We start from the raw sequence: 15,790 nt of genomic DNA, 5'->3' as shown, positions 1-15,790 counted from the left end.
TTCTCAGCAGCACTTGAAATAGTTGTCTTCTTTCCGACTAATGAAATCTCACCTGGCTTCTATATCATCACACTTAGGGCTATAATTTTTTTTCCCCTCTTGTCCCTGGTTCACCCACCAAGACCACCTCCCTGGGTTACTCTCTTATTTTCTTTTTGGCCTAGCTTTTCCTGTGCTAGTAATTCCAAAACAGAAAAGAACAGCAGAATTCCTTTCTGTGTCCAGACTTCTAAATTCAGTTGCTTGCTCTGTTGTGTGCAAGCTAACAAAATATGGACTCAAAATCTTCCCCCACTTAAGTTGTACCTCCTCCGACATTGTCTCCATAAATGGCCCCACAAATCATTTTAATACATAAACTCAAAACCTCAACATCCAAAATCTAGTCCGTCATTCATACATATACCTTCATCTGCCCTCCCTGATGCCAGGTCCTAACCTGGAGCCTTGTCATACCTCATTTTGCCCACAGCCACCCTGCAAATAGCCCTGGCCTCCTGTGCTGTTTTTCCCCATCAGCCAGACTGTCTTTTTTTTTTTTTTTTTAAGTCAGATTTATTGAGGTTTGATTTATACCCAGTAAAACACCTTTTTTTAGCATACAATTCTATGAATTTTGACAAAAGCATGCAGGCATATAACCACCACCACACAACATCTGGATTGTTTCCAGCTTTTGCCTATCACCTTTGCATACAGTCTTTGTAAATATAACATTTCATGCCTAGGAGTGGGATTGCTGGCTTCTATATAAAATTTATGTTTAACTTTATAAGAAACTGCCCAACTGTTTTCTGAAGGGGCTGAGCCATTAGCATTCCCACCAGCGCTGTGAGAGACTCAGTTGCTCCTTGTCCTCCTTAGCACCAGTTTTTGGTTTTGTTTTCATTTATCGCAACCATTCTAATAGCTGTATGGTGGTACTCATTGTAGTTTTAATTTGTATTTCCATATGTCTAATGATACTTGGCATCTTTCACATGTTTGTATGCAGTCCATGTACCTTTGGTAGAGTGCTCAAATCTTTTGCCTATGTTTTTCTTTTTAAATCAGATTTGTTTTCTTTTTGTTGAATTTTGAAAGTTCTTTATATATTCTGATACGAAGTCCTTTGTCAGATAAGTACATTGAAAGAAACTTCTCATTTCTGGCTTCCCTTTTTCATTCACTTATCATTATCTTTGTCAGAACAAAGGTTTTTAATTTTGATGAAGTCCAAATTATCTGTTTTTTCTTTTATGGGTCATACTTTTGGTGTTGTATCTAAGAGTTCTCCCTAACCCAAGTTTGCAAAGCTTTTCTCTGATGTTTTCTTCCAAAAGTTTTATAGCTTTTACATTTTATACTTATATCTGTGATTCATTTTGAGTTAATTTTGTGTATGGAGTGTAATGTATAGATTGAGCTTCATCTTTTTTTGCCTGTGGGTATCCAGTTTTTCTAGCACATTTGTTGAAAGGGATCTCCTTTTCATCTTTGTCAAAAATCAGTTGACTATATTTGTGTGGGCCTATTTCCGGTCTCTGTGCTGTTCTGTGTCTATTCTGATCTATATCAGGGTCTGTGACCTTTTTCTATAAAGAAGCAAATAATAAATATTTTAGGCAAAGTGGCAAAACCAAGATATTATGTAAGTACTTGTGTAACAAGAAAGAAAACAAATGTCCATGAATTTTTTGACAGAATTCAAAATGTAAAAATTGAGTAAAATTTTTTATAACACAGCTCTACTAATAAGAATGGAATTATTTTTGGGGAGAGGGAGAAACAGTTTGTGCTAAGATCACCAATGATTTCATTAATTTTGCTTAGTTTAGGATTCAAAGTTAGTGTTTCCTCTCATCAAAATTGATTACAAATGTTTATTATTAATGCATATCTGTAATGAAATTTCACTTATTTTTATCTTTGAAAATGTCTTTTCACAACAATTATTCAGGTAGCAGTGGAAGCACTGCAATGTGTGGAGTGCTGGAGAGCACCCATGGTGATGGAGTGCCACACAGTCTGTCCTAACTGCTCAGCTGTCCACTGTAGCGCAAAAGCCACCACAGACAATGTGCAAACAAGTGAGCCTGGCTAGGTTCCAACAGAGCTTTATTTATGGGTGCTGAAATTTGAATTTCATATAATTTTCACTTGTCACAAAATACTCTTTTTCAACCATTTACAAATTTTTTTCAACCATTTAAAAATTTAAGAAGCATCTGTAGCTTTAGGGACATATGAAAACAGGCAACAGGCTCCATTTGACCATGGGTTGTGATTTGCTTACCCCATTTCCCCCACCTGTGTTTCCATCCTTTTGCCAATACCACTTTGTCAGGTTACTGTAGCTTTTTATTGAGTCTTAAAATCAGGTGAGATGAGTCCTCCAACTTTGTCCTTTTTCAGAATTGCTTCTGGCTATTTTAGTTCCTTTTCTGTTCCATGTACATTTTAGAATCAGTTTCTGATTTCTACAAAAAGTGCTGGTGGATTTTGGTTGGAATTACGTTGAATCTACAGAGCAATGTGGGGGAAATTGACATGTTATAATGTATTTCTCTATTTGTTTACGTCTTTGATATCTTTAATCAGTATTTTATAGTTTTCTGCATATAGATTCTAGATTTTGCACATATTTCATTAGACTTATTTATCACTGTTTTATGATTTTTGGTCAGAGCCGTCTCTTTTGAATGCAGATTGGATCATGTTGTTTTCCCTGTTTAAAACCCTTTGGTGAGTTCCCAGTGCTCTTTGGATAAACTCTACAATCTTTAAAAGCCTATAAAAGGCCCTATGAGATCTGGCCCCTGCTCTCCTTTGCAGCCTCATTTTTTGCCATTCTTCCTTTTGCTTAAAATGTTTCAGTCTCAGACTAGCAGGAAATGGTTTTATCAGCTAAGTGATATAGCTTTTAGAGTATCTGAAAGAATAAATAAATGTTTTCAAACAAACACTTGAAAAGTAAATTTTAACTTTATTGAAAAAAGCCATTCAATGATCTCCAGCAAAGAATGAACTTAGATTTTGGCCATGTCCGTGGGCTTTCTGTGTGGAATTCTTTGATCTTTAAGTCTGTACTTCTTCCACTGAGGCCAAGTGCTTTCTTTATACGTGTTGTTTACAAGGGACCTAGCTTTACACGTATTAGCTAAAGAAGATATTCTTCCCTTCCTTATAAACATGCTGAAACTTGGCAAAAAGACTGGGTTTCTGACAAAACTAAGGATCCTGTCACCGTCATTGTACAAGAATGAAGTTAAACTTTCCAGCTATTAAAATAGTTCTTACATGTACATGGCTTCTGCCAGCTTTATTGCAATATCCAGAGTAGAACTGTAGGGCTGTAGTGGTGTTGTTTGGGAAGGTCTGCAGCTGTGTGACTAAGACGAGAGAGAGAGAGCCACGGATTCATTTTTTAAAGATAAGCCTTACAACCAGCACATTTCATCAACCAGTGTTTATTCAGCTGCCAGACATACAGCGATGAATAAGATATAGGCCAGGCTTAAAGAAGCTCAAAATCTAGTGAGAAAACAGACAAGTAAAAATGAAAGTGCTTGTTCATAGAGGTATGTCTAAGTGGCTTTGATAGAACCAAGGAGAAATGAGCAGCCCAGTGAGATTTAGAGTATGAAGGCTAGTTGATTTTCAAGACACAAGGCTAAAAGGGAGGCAAAGACTATATGTTGAAAACCTAAGGAGCTTTTATTACATCCTCAACTCAGGGGTTCCAGGACCTCAATGTGCATAGAATGAGCTGGGAACTTGTTAAGTAAGAATCAGGTTCCTGGACTCGTCCCTCAGACACTGACTTGGCAGGGCCAGGGTGGGTCCCCAGGCCATTCTTATTTAGCTAGCAGCCCCTGTCTGCACACTGACATTTGTCAGCCAATGCATTAGAAAAGATTGAACCACAGAATAGTAAAACTAGGTAGTAAGATGATGATTTTAGCATTTTAGAAAGCTAAATCTGATAGTCGTGGAGAACAGTGGAATCACCTGAGAATTCATTAAAATGCAAATTCTGATCCAGGAGGTCTGGGATTGGACCTAAGATACTGCATTTTAAACAAACTTCCAGATGAGGCTGATGCTGCTTGTCTGAGGACTGCACCTGGAGGAACAAGGGTGGAGCGGTTAGGTTGGAATAGGGTGAGACCATAGGTATGGAGTTCAGTTAACAGCCTATTGTAGGAATCTGGGCAAAAGAGGGTGAGTATCTGAACTGCTAGCAGTGTCTGGTGATGGCAAGAAAGAGTTCCAGTGGCATGTAATAGATAAAATCGGCAAGACTCATTTAGGAAGGGAGTTAAGATGTGGAGTTGGAAGTGAGGGGAAGAGTGTCAAGAGTGGTCTGAAGGTTGGAGCTTAGCTGTCTGGGTGGATGATAGTGGCAGTAACTGAACAGTATAAAGACAGAGGGAAAAGGTGGCCTGGAGCGGGGAGGAGGGCTGATTAGGGTAGAAAATTTCCTTAGAGTTGGGAAAAGGGGTAGCTAGAGGATTCATCCTGCATGCACTGTGTTTGAGGAGTCTGTTAGATACCCAGAATTAATGGGTGAGTAGAAGCAGAGGAACCCACAGTGGAGTAGGAAGTGTCAGACAGGTTGGAGGATAATGAAGGAGTGGTTTCAAAGACATTTTCAGGAGGGGACGCTCACAATATCATTGTCACAGAGAAATCAAGTGAAGTGTTGTACATGGTTCAATGAGACTGCATAAAATTATGGTTAAAAACTAACATTTCAAATTGCTGATTGGCCAAAGAGAGGTCATAAATTGCTCAAATTAGTTTATCTCTCAATCTGTTAATCTAATGAAAAGTTTGGGAATGGAGCCAATTTTTTCAAATCGTTCATCATGATAAACCTCATTGTGTCTTTTCTATTCATATTTTCTTCTTCTCTCCTCTCCCTCCCCCCAACAGATTGATCACACTTAAAGAGCTGCTATGAAACACAGGGGAGGTGAAAACTAACAGATGGCAGTTTTGCCATGCACTGAAAGGAAAGCATTGTCTGTGAAGTTCTATTTTTAAAAATGTCTGCTTGTAACACCTTTACTGAACACGTGTGGAAACCTGGTGAATGCAAGAACTGCTTTAAACCTAAAAGCTTACACCAACTCCCCCCAGACCCTGAGAAGACACCCATCACCCATGGCAATAAAACTAATGCCAATCACAGTAACAACCACCGCATCAGGAACACCGGAAATTTCCGGCCACCTGTGGCTAAAAAACCCACTATAGCTGTGAAGCCCACTATGATGGTGGCAGATGGGCAGAGTGTGTGTGGTGAGCTTAGTATCCAAGAACACTGTGAGAACAAACCTGTCATCGTAGGATGGAATCGAAACCGGACAGCCTTGAATCAGAAACCACTTAATAATAATAATAATGAAGGTGATATTGAAGGATTTAGCCCCATTCCTAAGCCTTATGGGAATAACGATAGTGCAAAGAAGGTATCAAATAACAATAACGGACTAACTGAAGTGTTGAAGGAGATTGCAGGCTTGGATACCAGCCCTCAGGTGAAAGGAAACGAAGCAAACTCCAGAGAAACCTTCTTAGGAAGAATAAATGATTGCTACAAACGATCACTGGAAAGAAAGCTTCCACCAAGTTGCATGATGGGCGGGATGAAGGATACTCAGGGCAAGCACGTTATTCTGAGCGGGAGCACAGAGGTGATCAGTAATGAAGGGGGCCGATTCTGTTACCCAGAGTTTTCTAGTGGTGAAGAGAGTGAGGAAGATGTGCTTTTCAGTAACATGGAGGCGGAGCACGAGAGCTGGGATGAGAGTGACGAGGAACTGCTGGCCATGGAGATTCGCATGAGAGGGCAACCTCGCTTTGCCAACTTTAGGGCGAACACTTTGTCTCCTGTCCGATTCTTTGTGGACAAAAAATGGAATACTGTCCCGCTGCGAAATAAATCTCTGCAGAGAATCTGTGCTGTAGACTATGATGACAGTTATGATGAAATCCTGAATGGTTATGAGGAGAATTCCGTGGTCTCCTACGGACCAGGAAGCGTTCAGAGCATGGTGTCATCTGACTGCACATCACCGGATTCTTCTTTAACAGAAGAATCACGTTCTGAGACAGCCAGCAGTTTATCCCAGAAGATTTGTAATGGGGGAGTGTCTCCTGATAACCCAGGAGAGTCTAAGGACGTGAAGGAGAATGAGCCCAATCATGAGAGCCTTTCTGGTAATAATCAGGAGAAGGACTCATCACAAGCATCCAAAAGCTTAATAAAAGTTCCAGAGACACACAAAGCAGTCCTTGCTCTCCGATTAGAAGAGAAGGATGGCAAGATTGCCGTACAGACTGAGAAGCAAGAAAGTAAAGCCTCTACGGATATTGCCGGGCAAGCAGTAACCATAAACCTCGTTCCTGTAGAAGAGCAAGCAAAGCCCTACCGCGTCGTGAACCTGGAGCAGCCCTTGTGCAAGCCGTACACTGTCGTGGATGTGTCGGCAGCCATGGCCAGTGAGCGCCTCGAGGGCCCTGGTAACAGTCCCGAGACGAAAAGCTCATCTACTCCGAACTCTCCGGTGACATCCCCCGCACTGACATCAGGACAAATAAGTGCCCATTTCCAAAAATCCAGTGCAATCCGATACCAGGAAGTATGGACTTCCAGTACCAGTCCACGACAAAAGATGCCCAAGGTGGAACTGATCAGTGGTGGAACTGGACCAAATGTCCCTCCAAGGAAGAACTGTCACAAATCAGCACCTACTTCACCCACAGCCACAAACGTTTCCTCCAAAACCATCCCTGTTAAGTCACCTAATTTGTCGGAAATAAAATTTAACAGTTATAACAATGCTGGTATGCCACCTTTTCCAATTATCATTCATGATGAACCAACTTATGCTCGGAGTTCCAAAAATGCTATCAAAGTTCCCATTGTAATCAATCCAAATGCATATGACAATCTAGCCATCTACAAAAGTTTTCTCGGAACAAGTGGAGAACTTTCAGTGAAGGAAAAAACCACAAGTGTAATAAGCCATACTTATGAAGAAATAGAAACTGAAAGCAAAGTGTCAGAGAACACCACTAGCAAACCCACCGAATGTCCCCAAGCTAAAGGGTTTTCAAATAGCACGGAGCGTAAAAGGGGCTCGGTGGCCCAGAAGGTTCAGGAGTTTAGCAGCTGCCTGAGCAGAGGTCAGCCTTCACCGCAGAGAAGCTGCAGTTCCAGCCGCAGCTCCCCAGCCAAGCTCCAGAGGACCACGCAGGAACCTGTGGCTAGAACAGAAAGCACTCCTGAGTCTGAGCCGGCGGGCGGTGGCGGCACCAGGGAGAAGGCCAGCACGGTGCTTTCGCAGATTGTGGCTTCCATCCAGCCCCCGCAGTCTCCGCCAGAAACGCCCCAGTCTGGTCCTAAAGCGTGCAGTGTGGAAGAGCTTTATGCAGTTCCTCCCGACGCCGGTGCTGCCAAGAGTACGCCTAAGAGCACGCCAGTCCGGCCCAAGTCTCTCTTTACGTCCCAGCCCAGTGGCGAGGCCGAAGCACCTCAGACTGCGGAAGGTCTTACCACCAAAGTGCAGAAAGATCCACTCACGAAGCCGGTCACCACGCCTCCCTCCAAACCGGTGACTAACCCCCAGAGCGAGCCACCCCCTCCCTTTCCCCCGCCACGCTCCACTTCCTCCCCTTACCACGCAAGTAACCTTCTGCAGAGGCATTTCACCAACTGGACCAAGCCCACCAGCCCTACCAGGTCAACGGAAGCAGAATCAGTTTTGCATTCCGAAGGCAGCAGGCGGGCAGCGGATGCCAAACCGAAACGCTGGATATCGTTTAAAAGTTTCTTCCGCCGTCGGAAAACAGATGAGGAGGACGACAAAGAGAAAGACCGAGAGAAAGGGAAACTGGTGGGCCTGGATGGCACAGTCATCCACATGCTGCCCCCTCCTCCAGTTCAGCGCCATCACTGGTTCACAGAGTCAAAAGGAGAGTCCAGTGAGAAGCCAGCCATCGTCTTCATGTATAGGTGTGACCCTGCCCAAGGCCCGCCCAGTGTGGACCAGGGCAAGGCCAGGGCAGACCAGTCAGCAGTTGCAGGGAGGGGTGCAACAGAGGAGGGGTCACTGCAGGACCCAGAGAAGAAGAAGAGTCGTCACTGTTCTCCATCACAGATTCCTAAGAAAATTCTCAGGTATGTAAAATAGACTGGCAGAATGTGGGAGTTTTTCCAACACATTTTCAGTTGCTAAGTTTTTGCCTTCTTTAAGATTGTGTAAGAGCCATTTTTGTTTGTAAGTAGTGCTCAGCAGCTATCATCTATCTTTATAACTGCATTCCTAGATTAGAATATTATTAACATGATCTTATTGCACTGAGCAAGGTTTACGGCCCTGGATCTTTAACTACAGTAGCCTGCTGCATTCTGGTAAATGCGGAAGGGCTCTGACATAGAAAAGCAAATCCATAACACTTTAAGAGCAATAAATAATATGTTGCTTTGAAATGCTACGGTAGTGGGTGGAAGAAACAGGATCACATGAATAAATGGTGGTGCTGGTTTTTTCTTCACTGGAAATGAAATCAAACTCTTTAAACAGTTCTGTTTGGCTTTCACTGAGGTGTTATCTCTATATGCATTATTTTTTAAGGGAATATTTGGTTTTTTATTGCTGTGTCTTTCTGTCCTTTGATGTTGTGGAAAGGTGGGGTGGGGGAAGCAGTTTATAGTTATTTAACATGTAAGTGAAATAAGAGAAGTTGATTACTGAGATTGAGAACCAGTAGTATTAACTTAATCCAACTAGGCAAATTGTATACCCACATCAGTTCTCTAAGCAGTAATTTTCTTTAATACTTGAATAACTGTTTATTCATTGCCTACCCTGCATAAGACACATCCCAAATATTTATCTCAGATCCTTGTAACAGGCCTCCAATCTGGTTATACTCTTCAGATGAAGAAACTGAAAACCAGAGAAGTTAAGAGGAGACCAGATTCATACAGCTAGTAACTGTCAGAGCCAGAATTCAAACCCTGACCTGTCTCACTCTAAAACCTGTATTCTTCCTGTTCTGTTGCATTCTTAATGAACGTAAGATCAAGCAAAATTTTTCTGTTTTCACTTATAATCATTCACATAAACGTTTATGTTTAGGAAGCATAAGTTTTTTTCTTTCTCATTTGTATTGTAAGCAAAATTAATGAACTGCCAATACAAGCAAGACACTGTTAATCCCAAGTTTGTAACAAATCGGGTGAGTTCCTTATAGCCCCTGTGCTTTTTATTCTTAAGCAGAGGTATGCCCTGAGTGTTCCACGCGTCTCATTCTGAGTCTTCCTCCCTCTTGCTTTACAGTAATCCTTCTCTGCCAGGCCTGGCCTCCTCCCAGCAGAGGCTGATGGTAGGATAGATTCTCTCACCAGCTTTTCTTTAGAGAAATGTAAATAAAAATGAACTCTTAATACCTTCACTTTTACTAGCAAAGTGCTGGGAAGTTTTATATATATTCTTTACTAACATAAACTTTTTACATACCCCCAAATAGTTCTCAAAATGCTAGCAACTTCCTATTTTTCTTAAATCCATGTAGTAAGAAAGCAGATAGAATAGTGGTAATATGTTCCTGGGAAGAATAGTCTTATCATTGGTAGTTGAAAGTGGATGATAGAATATTGCACTCCAGTAGTAATAAAATATGTCTTTGCAGTTTATTGGGTTTTTTTTTTTTTTTTGGAAAGATGCAATTTAAACGGCATGTGGTTGGAGTTACCTAATGGCAGATAATTCTTGCAGGTCAACGAATGGCTTTGCTCCTCACTAAGTTGGGTGGTGGTGTATTTACCCACATCCTGGAAAACAGAGTCAAGAATGATTTGGCTTCTCTTCTGTGGAACGAGTCTCTCTCCTTTGTATACATGCCACTCACTGTACGTGGCCTTGAGGGTAGCCTGGGCCCTTGGCACAGCAGACTCATTACTATACAGCTTATATTTTCAAAAATTTGTATGTGGGCCGGTCATATCTTCCAGAATTGATCAGTTCTTTGTAGGTATCATGCATTTATCCAGATAATGCAGTACATTTGCCCTGCTGGTTGTCGGATATAACCATGCCTCACAAAAACTGGAGAGCTATTAAAACACAGATTGCTGGGCTGTGTTCCCAGAGACTTTGACTTCGTAGGTCTGAGCTGAGTCCTTCTGACAAGTTCCCAGGTGATGATGATGATGGTGCCAGTCTGGGGCCACAGTCTGAGAACCACTGCTCTTCCCACCATTCTGAAGCTATATACTGAAGTGTAAGCAAAGCAGCTTTGAGGTATTAAGCTTCTCTTAGAGACACATTGGAATTTTCAAATTTCATAATGTTCCAGACTAAGTAGGAAAAGAGGTATTAACTAGGTTTTTTTTTAATTTTTGAAAGTTTAAAACGTGAAAACTCATATTGAAAAATATACACCATTTGGTTTTTCAATAATTACTTCATTTACTTGGCTACACCATTAGTATTTACTTGAAGCAACTTTGAGAGGAAAAACATCACTGTCAAATGTCAAGGTTTGTGTTTCCGGCTTGATGGCAGCGTAATCACTAAATTACCATCTGACGACTGGGAAAACACATTGCTGGAAGAAATGAAAATATGAGCTTTTCTATAAGTAAATGAAGATTCCAAACCTAAATGGTGTATGAGGAATGAAAACTACTCTGCTGAAGGCCAGACCCTAGACTCTGAAAGATGAGGGACTGTGTATAGAGCCTTTCATTATGGGATTAGATTGTCGCTGAGTTCATTTATTTGACGTCAGGTGACATAAACTGAATGAATGAGTTGTGTCATATATGTGCCACAGGAATACAAAGGGAGAAGGATGATCACGCTGCTGAAATAATGGCCTTGGGTTTGACTTCAGCGTTAGCTCGCTCTCTGGTCCTTCAGTGTGCAGTGGCTCCAGGGACACCTAGCACATAGAGCTGACCTAAGGATGTAATGGGAGAACATGCGGAAGACTTGGCACATGTTGGGTGCTGTAAAATGTTGGTAGCCCCTCTGCCCTCAGTGTGACAAATGCTAACGTACAGTATGTTCGGAGTAGCATAGAAGCACAAAAAGGCAGGTGATTGAATCAGCTTAAAAGAAATGAAGTCAGCTTCTCAGAAATGAAAAACAAACCAGAGCTTAAAAGACAAATAGGATTTTTGCCAGCTGGCTGGGGAGGACATTGTAGGCAGTAGGAACTACATATGCAGAGTCTCAGAGAAGATGATGGAAACAGAAGCAGGACAGGTGACTGGAAAAGGGTAATGACTAGACCAGTGGTTCTTAAATTTGGTCCATACAAGATCAAGTCGTAACCATGCAAAAGGCGCCATTTTCATAATAACACTAAGACATGATTTGTTTTTTTCACTGTGTTGACATTTGCACTGATGATGAGAAAACAAGAGCGGGTAAAACTACACCTTCGCACAAATCAAAATCATGCCTAGTTTTAGAAAAACGAACATCTGTTTCACTTAAGAATGCCCTTGATAAAGTAGTAAATTTTATTAAATCTCAACCCTTGAGTATATTTCTATTTTAAAATTCTGTGTGATAAAATGAAAAGGACACTTGGGTTCTTATGCTGCATACCGAAGTATGGTCATCTCAGGGAAAAACACTCGTGAAATAGTTGTTTCAAAATTTGAATTACAAAGCTGAACCACCCCTTTTTTCATGGACCACCTTGAAAGAACAAGTGACAGACCAGCCGTGGTTACTCAGACTTGGGTGTTCGACAGATAGTTTCCCAAGAATGGACCTAGTGAGCCTATTACTTTAAGGAAGACAACTGACAGTATTTGTTGTCAGTGATAAAATTCAAGCTTTCAAGCAAAAATAAGAATTTTTGAAAACTTGTATCTGTTACCATGACCTTGACAGCTTCCTAATACTTACATTTTTTCTGATGCAATCGGTGGTGGCATTAGCAGAAAGTTTTTTTTAAATTATATAGTGAAATGTGTCAACATTCAGAAGATAACTCAGTGAACTCAGTGAACTAGTAACTTCCAAATGACCCAATGCAGGATGTTACAAAATTATGCATGAGTAAAAGATCCATTGAAACTGCAAGTTAGACCAGTGGATTTTAATATAACTGAGTACAAAAAGTTCATTGATTTGGTTTCAGATTCCATGCTGCAAGTCGCTCTTAAGAAACTGCCACTTACCAAGTTCTGGTATGGTCCCAAAAAAGGATATCCACGGTCGTCTAAGAGACTGTTGATGCTCTCTTTCCCACCTACGTATCTGGATCAGACTAGTTTACCTACCATCTCTGCAACTCTTTGGTGTCCAGAGCGTGGGGAATAATATTGTGTAGTGAGGTAAATGCAAGCACTGGAGTCAGATGGACTACAATTTGAATTCCAATTGTATCGCTGGTGGTTGTGTGACATGGCTTAACCTCTCTGAGCTGAAGTCTCTTGATCTGTACAATAGGGATGGTAATACCTACCTTATTTAGAGATATTATGAGGACTAAACAGACATTTATAGAGCGTCTAGCAATAGGAACAGACCTCTTTACAAATTATGCTTAGGGCATCAGAATTTAAGCTAATCCTTGCTCAATATTTTCCCCCTGCTTTCTGTTCTTAGAACAGCCAAGTACTGTTTCTTAAATGTAAATCCAGTCACATCCCCACGTGTGTATATGGCCTCTGTCTGCCTGTTTAATCTTTCTTACTCTCTTGCTCATGTAACTCCAGTTATTCTGACTTGCTTTCTTCCCGAGTGCCTTGTTTATAATGTTGACCATGAAATCGTTACTGCAGGACCACCTTTTAATGGAGACTATCTTAAAATAGGTCATTTTATTTATTTGCATTTTATTTTAAACTTTTTATGATAGAAAATTTTAAATATATACAAAAGCAGATAGATTCGTAAGTTGAACCACCATTTACCTCAAAACCACACTTTAACAATTATCGATTTATGGCCAATCTTGTTTAATCTGTATCCCGCACCCCATTATTTTGAAGTAAATGCCAGGCATTATTTCATTTGTAAATATTTCAGTATGTATCTCTAAGAGATAAGGTTTTTTTATTTTTTCATCATAACCGTATACCAGAAAGGGCTCTTTAAACTTGAATGGCTAACCCCTAGCTAAGCATCACCCAATATCAAGATATTAAATACTGTATGTATTCTGATGACTCCCAAATGTCTCCATTCCTGACCTCTCCCCTCCATGATTCACATACAACTATACACTTGATATCTCCACTTTATTTTTTTATATGTTATTCTCTTTTTTTTTAATTCTTTTTTTTTCAAGCTTTTTGTGGGGGATGCAATTACATTTTTTTTAATTTATTTGTTTTAATGTAGGTGCTGGGGATTGAACCCAGGACCTCGTGCATGCTAAGCATGTGCTCTACCACTGAGCTATACTCGCCCCCCTTGATATCTCCACTTTAAATGTCAAATGGACATCTCAAGTAAAACAGGTCCAAAACACAACTCTTGATTTTTCCCTACAAATCTGTTCCATCCCATGTCTTCCCTTGATAAATGGTCCAATAATCTATCTTGGTGATCAGACTAGAAAACTAGGAGTCATCTTTGTTTTTCTCTTTCCCTCACTCCCTACATCCAAAATACCATCAAGTCTTGTCGACTCAACCTCCTGAGCATATCCCAAATCTATTTACTTCTCTCCATCTCTGCTTCTACCACCCTGGTCCAAGCCACCATCCTCTCTCACCTCTTGTATTTTCCTAATTTATCTCCCTTCCTCATCTCTTGCCCCTTTTAACCTAGAGTCTCTGGAACAGACAAGTACTCTTTTTAAAATGCAGATCCCATTGTTTCAACTCGGTGAAGAAAATCCATGTGGAATATGACTTCTCGCAGCCTGTTTAACCTGTCTCATGCTCACCCCCTTGCTCATGAATTTCTCACATTACAAATAATGTAGAATAATATAACATAACAGTTTCTTTCTGTTCTTCAAACATGCCAAGCGTGATCCCTCTTTACCAGCTACTCCCTTGGTTTGGTCTGCTTCCTTCAGATCTTTGCATGCTGGCTCCTTGTCATTCAGCTCTCAACTTAAATGTTACTCCCTTGGAAAAGTCTTCGCTGACCACCAAATCTTAAGAAACTCCCCCCACCCTCAGTCACTCTCCATCACATCATCCTTTTTTTTTTTTTATTTAGATTTATTCACATTTATCACTTTTTTTAATATATACTATTCCATCATTTCATTCCTCCCTTCTGGATTCAATTTCCTTCTACCCAAAGTATACCCATTTAGTAGTCTTTTCAGTAAACTGTGGTGGTGAACTCTTGGCTAAAATTGTATTGATTTCATAGTTGGTAGGCAGTATCTATTGCCAATCACATACATGTCCTTAAAAATTTAGTTTTAAATTGTTTTTTCTGATCAGTGATGAAAATTAATTAATGATGGAGAAAATAACTGTAACTCGCCCCAAAGTAACTGTAACACTCTCAGCCAAAGTTAAGGATTTTGTTTGCTCCCTGAATGGCCTTGTTGGTTGTCTTGAGTAGGTCGTGGGACCCAGGTCAAAGTTCACAATAACTTGCATGTGTGTGAAGTAAGAAGTAAATGTACGCATGCGCTAGTAGCATGAGTAAGCATTATGAACAACACACATGCGCGGGCATAATAAAAGGACAAGTGCATACACCTGAGGGTGCCCTCCCCCCCTCCCCCCCGCCACTTGTACTGCAATAAAATGCTGGTTTGCTCCGCGTCGGTGCCCCGCGCCTTCTTCCAGTTAGGCAGCTCGCCTCCTCGAATCCCTCTTCAGCTTCCTGCAGCTGACAGGCCTCTTGACCTTAGGCTGACCTTCCTAGTTCCACCAGCCCTGAACGTCCCGTTCCTAGTGAGCAGAGACCGCTAGCATGTACCCCTGGATACCACGCACGTCCAGTTTCTCCAGGACTCCCAGGACCATTTCAGGAATCTAGCTGTGCCTCACACTCCTGGGATTCTGTCCAAACCTCAGCCAACTTCTGTCTTGGACGGGGAGATTAGGTTCGGCACACCTTTACCCCCTTAGGAACGCTAGTCATCTGTATAAGCCTTCTTACACCCTTCCAAGGCCTCTTTGATTTTCTTAGAGTCCTCAGAACTCAGCTATATTCTCAATAATCCAGGAGTCAATCCTGGGAGCCCCTCCAATCCACTCTTAAGATTCAGGGGTACAGACCAGGAATTCGCAAACTGTGACCTGTGGGCCAAATGTGACCTTTCACCTACATCTGTCAATGAAGTTTTATTGGAAAACAGTCACTCATTTTTTTCACAGGTTGCCTACAGCTGCTTTTGCGTTAGAACAGCAGGGTTCTGAGTGGTTGCAGCAGACACCATATGGCCTGTGAAGGCTAAAATATTTACTATCTGACCCTTCACAGAAAAGTTTGCTGACCCCTGGACTGAGCTATTATATCTGATTTGTCTGTGATCTGTAGACATTCTGGTCACTAGACAGGTTTGCTACTCACTAAGGTAACCGGAGTCTGAGTCTCTTTATATACATGTGTGCGCGCACAGGTAGTACGGGAAAAAGTCCAAGCACCTCGTAGATTGCGGTGAAAGGTGATGTCCTTCTCAGGAAAATTCAGCTAGAAGCTTGAATTTCTTAATGCTTATGCTCCAGTTATATCTTTCTTTTTTGTATATACAATCTTATTTTTTAAGAGCGCTTTTCTTTTTTTAATTGAAGTATAGTTGAATTACAATGTTATGTTAGGTGTACTCCAGTTTTATCTTAATTTGCATT

The 15,790-nt window shown here is 41.1% G+C and overlaps 1 protein-coding gene across 9 annotated transcripts in view; it reads left to right on the top strand.

The window, feature by feature from the left end:
• The window catches only part of PEAK1 (pseudopodium enriched atypical kinase 1), a 204,727-nt gene that overhangs the window by 146,470 nt on the left and 42,467 nt on the right, over window positions 1–15,790 (top strand). For all 9 annotated transcript variants that reach the window (XM_074354018.1, XM_074354013.1, XM_074354017.1 and 6 more), the window contains one exon: window positions 4,918–8,170. In XM_074354018.1, coding sequence (XP_074210119.1) covers window positions 5,031–8,170 — 3,140 coding nt within the window. In that variant the 5' untranslated portion in view covers window positions 4,918–5,030. The remainder of the gene's footprint in view (window positions 1–4,917; window positions 8,171–15,790) is intronic.

Source organism: Camelus bactrianus, chromosome 27 (assembly GCF_048773025.1).
Source record: "Camelus bactrianus isolate YW-2024 breed Bactrian camel chromosome 27, ASM4877302v1, whole genome shotgun sequence".
NCBI classification, from domain to species: Eukaryota; Metazoa; Chordata; class Mammalia; order Artiodactyla; family Camelidae; genus Camelus; species Camelus bactrianus.
Note: the sequence above shows the minus strand (reverse complement) of the source record. Positions and strands in the feature narration are given on the sequence as shown.